General features: G+C 43.8%; 1 protein-coding gene across 3 annotated transcripts in view; it reads right to left on the reverse strand.

Moving 5' to 3' along the window:
• C1QTNF7 (C1q and TNF related 7) overlaps window positions 1–7,760 on the reverse strand; it is an 87,852-nt gene extending 80,092 nt beyond the window's left edge. For 2 of the 3 annotated variants that reach the window (XM_090268212.1, XM_090268211.1), the window contains exon 1: window positions 7,409–7,564. In XM_090268212.1, coding sequence (XP_090124338.1) covers window positions 7,409–7,430 — 22 coding nt within the window. In that variant the 5' untranslated portion in view covers window positions 7,431–7,564. Of the gene's footprint in view, window positions 1–7,408; window positions 7,565–7,738 lie in introns of those variants that run through there. The other variant, XM_090268215.1, reaches the window with a different exon arrangement.
• Between the last annotated feature and the right edge of the window lie 310 nt (window positions 7,761–8,070).

Raw genomic sequence — 8,070 nt, forward strand, 5'->3', positions numbered from 1 at the left:
AATTGCTATTTTTTTGGTAGGTAATAAAATGGTTGAAGGTCAGCAGTTTTATGTAGTTCAACATAATTCATACAAAGGCAGAGGAATAGACTTGATTCTTTAGACCTACGTTACACAGGCAAAAGAGATGCCCATGAAACACTGAGGAGTTCACTGTGCATAGGTATTATATTGTTCTGTGTAGAATTGTGTCCCTCCCAAATTTATTGTTTAAGTACTTCAGAATATGACTGTATTTGAAGACCTTTAAAGGGGTTATGCCGTTAAAGTGAGGCCCTATGGGTAGGCCCTAATTCAAGTGTCCTTATAAGAAAAGGACATTTTGACACGCAAAGGGTAACCAGCAGTACTCTGCACAGAAGAAAGACCATGCAAGTCCACAGCAGGAAGGAAGCCATCTTGGATGGCTAGCCTCTAGAACTGAGAAAATTAATTTTCTGTTATTTAAGCCACACAGTCCATGGTATTTGGTATATATGAATATATGGAGGATGACTGCACGGTGAAGGTGGAAAAGGAGGGCTGTGAAGAGATAGGTTTTCAAAGACCCCTGAAGATCATCCAAGGAAAGTGGTCTTAATTGTGAAGGAAAAGAGGAGATACTGATGACCTGAGAAACTGATATAAATGCCTATGGTAAAATGGGTCGGTAAGCCCAATGGATTCAAAGAATCCCTTCGCTAAGATCCTGCTAACATCCAGGTAGATATTATAGTGGGATGGGATGACAATGACATCATAAAAAGTCTTTTCTGAAAAAAAAATTAAGGGTTATGAAAGAAACTGAAAAAACCACAGCCAACTGAAGAGAGTAAGCTGTTTCGGGGATGATAATAATTGGCAAGGCCACCAAGGAATGTCTTAATGACAGCTCTCAAATGTTGGCGTCCGGTAGGATGCGTTTTAAGGGAACATGAATTACGCCTTGCTGTTATTGGTAGAAAAAGCCCCCAAACTGCAATGATTGTATTTAACACTATTCTATAATCTGTCTTTCATTAATTAACACGGACTTCCTCTCCTTGACCTGGAGGCAGAGACAGATAAATGTGCATTGGAGTCTGAGCTCTCCTCTAGCTCTGTAGCCTTGGACAAGTCACTCTACCTTGCTCTCATCTTTCAAATAGGATTAAACCCCTTTCCCTGATGCCTCCCAGATGAACAATAAGGTAGGGTAATAAACCAACCTATGGGATTATTATGATATAAAGCAAAGTCACATTATGTTCATAGTGAAAAAATAAATCTCTATTTAAAATGAATTTTAATTAGACACGGCAAATGAAGGGTTAGTCAAGAGCAGACCTCTGGACTGCCAGGTAGAAAATAAGGAATCCTTCCAGGGTCCATGTGGCAGGGTGGAGATGGTGTGGGTTATGGAGAGTGGGAACACCTTGAGTTTAAATTCATGTTCCATCTCTTAGTGCTTGTAGGATCTTAGGTAAGCTACTCACCACCCCTCATCTGCAAAAATGGGGATATGGAGACAGTATATGTAAAGTACTGGGTCAGGCTATGTTCTTGACAAAAAGATTCTATTGAGCTGATCGTAACACCTCCTCTGGTGGCAGACTCAGCAACTTTGAAGGGGTCATTTCATCAGTTTTTAGGGCCCTCATTTCACTGAGGATTATTGCATTCCTATTGGGTGGATGATAGAGTAACTTTGTGTGGTCTTCATCCCCAACTGATTCCAAGAATATTGCTTAGTCCTTTGCGTGTGTTTGTTTTAAGGTTGTGCAGAATGGGAAGCAGACATTTCTTGAAAATATTTTTTCCTTTCTTTTCTGAGTATATGTTACAGGAAGAGGAACAGGACACCTCTGATGGAACATTTCCCCAGACCTGGAGAGGTGGGGGTTGGGGTCAGCGCATCTGTGAGAAGTAGAAATGCTCACTCTGTGGGTGCTTGGCCTGAACAGGGATCCTCAGATCCCAGACAGGGGTTGAAAGAAGAATCCACAGACATCAGGGACAGGCAATTTATAAGAATGGGCATAACTGTTGAGAAGGAACACTGTCCTGGTATTGGAGGTGAAAGTGGGTAGGAAGCTGATATCTAAACTGAAGTTCCTGCAGGCATGGACTCTTGGGATTAGATTCAAGTTGAATGAAAGAAAATAAAGGAATGTGACATTTCTTATAGAGCTCTGTTTTCAGATTGATTGATACCTGCTATAGTTATGAGGCATTGGATAATTTAAAGATGAATTAATTCCTACTCTTTGGAAGATTACCATCTATTTGGAAGCTGGAGGAGGTCATATGACACCTGGTGAATAACTATTATTTAGAACATTGCAGGATCCTGACGTGGTATGAACTATAGTAAAAATTATTGGTCATAAGAGGCAGACAGTTGAATTTTGTTAAAGGCAGACGGCCAGGATGATGGCTAAGAGTTTCTCTTGAAGGGATATATTAAAATACACTCTCCTAATCTTTGCATGCCAATACCACATTATGTAATTGCCACAGCTGTAAACTCATAAAATCTTCTAGACCCTAATGTTCTTTTGGAAGTATGCCCACTTGATAGGAAGAAGTCCAGAAACTGGTGACAGGCTAAGGAACTGTAGAGTTAATGATTTCCATAAAAGTGCTCAGAGATTTATCTCTATGGAGCCTGAGGGATGAGAAAGCCCCCAGAGGTCAGCTAGCTGTCCCTGTCCGTTCCATTTCCCACCCCCTCCTATTTCACAGGGTCTACTTGGATTTAGAGAGGCCTCAAGGTTGTTATTTGAAAGACCACTGTGATGGTCACAGCCTTGGTGTAGCAGGTTTAGGAGACTCGGCTCAATGTTCATCTCCTCCCCTTGACTACTGTGTGAACAATGGCCACTGTTATCTCTGGCCTGGACAAATATTGCTTCCTAACTGGGGGTTTAGTCTTTGCCCCTCTTGTATGCTGATTGATCATCTTAAATCATTGTTCCAATGAACTGCTAGGGAGTTACTCGTTTAAAAACTTTTAATGATTACTTCATGAAAAAATTCCAAACTCTGTGGTTTGGCATTCAAGGCTTTCTTATGAAACTCTTGATTGGAATCAAGTTCCTCCCTCCCCCCCAGCTAAGTCTTTTGAGCTAATTTCCCTTTGTTCTCTATGCTTGTACTTTGTTCTGCCAGGGCAGGTCTCTTGTTACTTCCCACACTAGTCTATTTTATGGTTTTCCTAATATTCTTCTCACTGCTTGGAATGCTCTTACCACCAATCCTTATCCATCCTTCAAGGCCAAATTGCATGTTGCCTCCTCTGAGGAGTCTTCCCTGAGCATCAGATGGAACTGAGTTTGGGATCATCCTCTGCCACTTCTTAGAAGACTTCAGGTGGTTACTGAATTTCTCTAGGGCTCAGTTTTCTCATCTGTCAAATGGGCAAGTTAAAAGCCATCTGGTAGCCTTACAAAGTACACATGAGTTAGTAGTATTGTAAAGTACTCAGCACAGTTCCTTGTACATGGTAAATGTCAAAGAGTGTTATACATTATTCTGATGTTTCCAGGGGCCTGAGGTCTTTTCTCTGAATTTCCACTCACTTTGAGCCTCTCTGATATCTTTCTTGTAAATCTAACTTTGCATTTTACATGTTGGAACACACATTTTATTTTTCCCATATGATCGATAACTCCTTCCAGGTGGGGTCCTGTTTTATTCTAGCTGGTGTCCTTTGCAGTACCCTCTATACAGCAGGTCCCCAAAACCACAGGCAAAGGCTGCCCTCTCGGTTGGGAAATTGCTAACGAGAATCTGCTTCGCTGTCACTTTTCCATCTAAAAGTTGACAATATTAAAAAAAATAAACAATTGCCTTAGATATGAAAATCCCAGTTGTTGCACTTCTGTTTCATAGAGATGTGGGAAATCAGTTCATGAAGTGGCTGGTGGGGACTGATACATTTTAATTAAACCTTGGGGAACGTCACGTGCTTGAAGGTCATGGGGCAACTCAACCTCACCATTTTCCAGCGCACATTCCACATCCCATGGTTTGTGTGATAGTCCTTGGGAACAAGTAGTCTTATGTTCTAATGAGTGTAGAAAAGATCAATTCTAATGACCCCCTCATGGAGAGACAGAGGACACATTAAGAACCAAAACCATGTAAAAATAGGTAACTTTCTAGCATGAATGATGATCAGAAAGTTTTGATTATTGGTGCCCCATCCAAAGTTATTAATAGATAAATTTGAGCAAGTTACTGAACCTTTCTGGGCTATCATTTTCTCAAATTATGAAGTAAAGATTATAGTAGAATTCTACTAATAATATTCCAAGTAAGTTGTGAGTTTTAAATGAAACTTTATTTTTGACTGTGATTTATTTATTTTTTCATTTTATTTCACTTCATTTTTATTGTTGACACTGTTATAGGTGTCCCCTTTTGACCCCCTTTGCGCACCTCCTCTTAGTCCCCACACTATTCAAAATAAAAGCACTTAGAATAGTGCTTGATAAAAGATAAGTGGTCGATAAAACGTCACAAATCAGTATGTTTTCATTAGTAGAAATAAGTGCAAATGCAGTATTCAAAAAAATAAAAAATGAAAACATGTAAGGAGTCCTGCAGTGAAGAAACCAGCATTTAATAGTTAATAAAAGCTCACATTCATTAAGCTCTTATATGTCAGGTACTTTGATAGCAGACCCTTCACGTAAACTCCTAACTTAATCCTCAACACACCCCTATAAGAGTAGATATAATCATTAGCCTCATTCAACAGCTGAAGAAACTGATGCTTGAATGGGTTTGAGTTTACAGGACACTTACGGGGTGGAGCTGTATGTGAAGGCAGATGCTTGCTTCTCCAGAACCCTAGTTCTGGTCCGCCATGGTGCAGAGCTGTCCATGTTTCGCATTTGGTTACCCTCTCACTAATCACCCAGGAAACTGGTGTGCCTTGGGACGCAGTTTGGGGAAGAGAGCCTCACTACCCCCAATCTCTGGGGTTCATGGGAGCAGCCATGGTCTTCCCACCTCTGTGCTTTTGCTCACCGGCCTCTGCCTGGGCGTTTTTGTTCCTGTTGCTTCTTTCATGGTATTTTAATCCTCCTCCAAGGTCTAGTTCAAGTGCAGCTCTATGAGAAGCTTTCTTTGACCTCATCAGACTGCTTTCCAAAGCCCCTCTGAACGCTGTTCTACACGACACTGTCACACATGTTCTCTGTGTCAAGATCCACATTTAAAGAGCCTTGGGAAAGTTCCTGGCACAGAGTGGACGCTCACTCAAGGATACCTCTTTCCTAGTCTCTCACGGGTTTGATTCCTGAGCCTGGGGCTTTTTGAGCCCTGGTTCAGGGACTTGGGATGTGTGACCGTAGCCGGGAACCTGGGCTAGGTCTGGTTTAAATTCAAGTCCTGCTCGGGTTCAGACGGCAGGGCTCCCGCCCTCCCTAGCAGTTCATGAGTTGACACACGCCTCCCTCCATCCTCCCTTCCAGCCTCTCCGAGGTGAGCAGGCGTGATGAGGTCACACGGGGCCTCTCATCATCGTCCTTTTTGGGTCAACCCTGACCTGTCCTTTCCAGGGCGCTGTCCAGGTTTCATTACAAAGCCCCTCGGCGGCTGCCCCTCGGATGAGTCAGCGGGCTTGGGCTTCATTAGCGACTCTGATTGCCTTTTGTTTTCATCCCCACTGGGGCCTCCTCCGGGCCCAGACGCGGCGCCTGGCGGTCTGGCTTGCAGAGATGGCGCCCGCCTCCGTGGGAGCCGGGGATGGAAAGTCCTCGCCCTGCTCCCCAGCAGGCCTGTCACGCCACGCGGCGCTTTTCCCGGCCGCACCCGTCCCCAGGGCGCACTCCGGCGCCACGTAACCGCTGGCCACCCCAGCTCTCTAGCTGCCTGCGATGAGGTCAACAGGGTGGGGGCTGCCTCCACGGCCGGGAATGGCCGAGTGGATGAAAAGGAGGAGACGATAATACTCCTGAATGTCCAGCCCACCGCGGGGCGGCGTGGGCAGAGAGGGAGAGAGAGAGGAAAAGGGGAGAACACGCGGGAAGGAGGAGGACAGGGAGCTGGCAGGCACAGCCCCTCATTTCTTCCATTAACGATCATGATGGGCAGGGGAAGAAACTAACCGTTTCTCTTGACCACTTTGCAACGAGCTAATTGAACTGTCTTCTCCCTTTTCTACAACAAACGTCCTTCCTCCGATCTGAATCCCTTGACTTTCACTGAGACCACAAAAGCCAGAGGAAGCCTCTAGAACCCACGTCATGCCATCAGAATTTGACACAGAAAGGAAAAATAGCCCAGACACAGAGCAACAGTTGGTACCCCCCAAACAGGTAGAGCCCTTCTCAGCTCAAGCATGGTGCCCCGGGGGTAGCACCCCACATTCTCACCCAGGCCTCACGGCGTGTGTGCTAGTATTTGCAGACGGAGGTTGCTTAGATATCCCAAACCACTCAAAAGCTGGGTCGAACCCACAGGGCTTTTTAATTTCTGCCTGTGAGTACATCTGTGAGCACGGAGGAATGAGCGTGGGGCCCTGCTAAATCGCAGCGCGCAGGAAGAATTTGCAGACCTCCACAAACATCTAGGTTATTGGTTTTTTTTTTTTTTTTTTTTGCACCTGGAAGTCTGCCTCAAAAAGATGAGAATGCCGATAACAGACTTCTTCAGGGAAATTAGATAAACACATCACATACTTCAGTGCCCTTCCTTCTAAAACCAAAACAAACATCTCATATAGCCCACGCAGAGAAAAACAAGGAATACTCTAGCCTCCCTGCTTCCTACCTGTTTGGGAGGCACAATCAAGAACGCAAAGCCCCGCCACTCAGATAACAGCATTGTCAACTGAGACCAGAATTCACTAACTTGGCACGGAACTCTTTTCCCCCTAAGACGCAATAACTAACTTCATCTCCTGTGGCTACAAAGGAAAAGTCAAAGGATTGATTTAACTTTTAAAAACACACTCTGCAAAACAAGTTTATAAGAAGTCATAGTAACCATATTTAAGAGAATTTTTGGAATGTTATTAAAAACTTCCATGGGAAAGGGTTCTGAGTTAATAGAAAGATCGTAGCTCCGGAAGTTGAGTTGCGTATAACAGAATAAGAAAATGTAGATACTCTGACCTTGGCACGTTAGCCCAACACCACACCAGCAACAGCCAAGCACATCAGATAGGGATTTTAAAAACTTGCACATATTTTCTAAAGGAAATGGCATTTTTCAGATAATCTAAAGATACTTCACAGAGCTTTGCCCGTCAAGCAGAATAGAAAGTAGGAGAAAGCCCCACCGCTGAGTTTTCGAACCTCTGATATATCATCTGTTGATATACTTTCTACAAGTTCCTGATTTCTTTACAAGTAGCTGCCTTAAGTTCCCCCAAGAAATATTTCTGACGAAGGCCAAACAGGAAGGAAAAGAGAAACGCAGTGAAATGGTAGCTTACCTTTTTTAGGCATTGCTGACATCACACTTTCCCCCCAAACATGAGGTTTTCTGGCTTTGGTTGTCCCATGAAGTTAGAAACCGTTAAAAAAAAAAAAATGTCAGGCAGAAATATGTGTTTATTATTCGAAGCTCTTTCAAAACACTACAAAAAATAACTTGAGACATGAAGCACTCGTCTGCGCATGAGAGCGCGTTTGAAGCTTGGAGCTCATGCTGCTGTAGGAGGTTTTGCAACTGTCTTGCTCAGTTTAAAGCACCTCCTGCTCCTCCCAGGCACTTGCCAACTCCTGTAATTTAAAGCAACTGCGATCCTTCCCATAATACTCACATTTCAAAGAGCTCAATGTATACTCTCGTTAGGAATGAGGAGGAGTGGGTGCCGTTCTTCTACCAATCTCAGGCGGAGGCAAATCAGAAGTCAAGGTTGCTGATTTCCAAACACTTCTGTGTCCCTTTTTTACACGTGGGTCTTCCCACTGTGTCACTTTGAGTTGCTTTTGCCTTTTCAAGGGATGCCTTGGGACCAAAAGGCACCACCTCCCTTGAAGCAAAAGGTGCACAGGACAGTTTACGTCCCAAGTTAGGGAACGGTGATGCTAGGGATATTGCGTTTACACAGCATTTTGCTAACGCAAGCATTTTCATGTAATTCTTCCCTGT

This window comes from Furipterus horrens, unplaced genomic scaffold, assembly GCF_987537825.1.
Source record: "Furipterus horrens unplaced genomic scaffold, mFurHor1.1.pri manual_scaffold_2, whole genome shotgun sequence".
Classification (NCBI taxonomy): Eukaryota; Metazoa; Chordata; class Mammalia; order Chiroptera; family Furipteridae; genus Furipterus; species Furipterus horrens.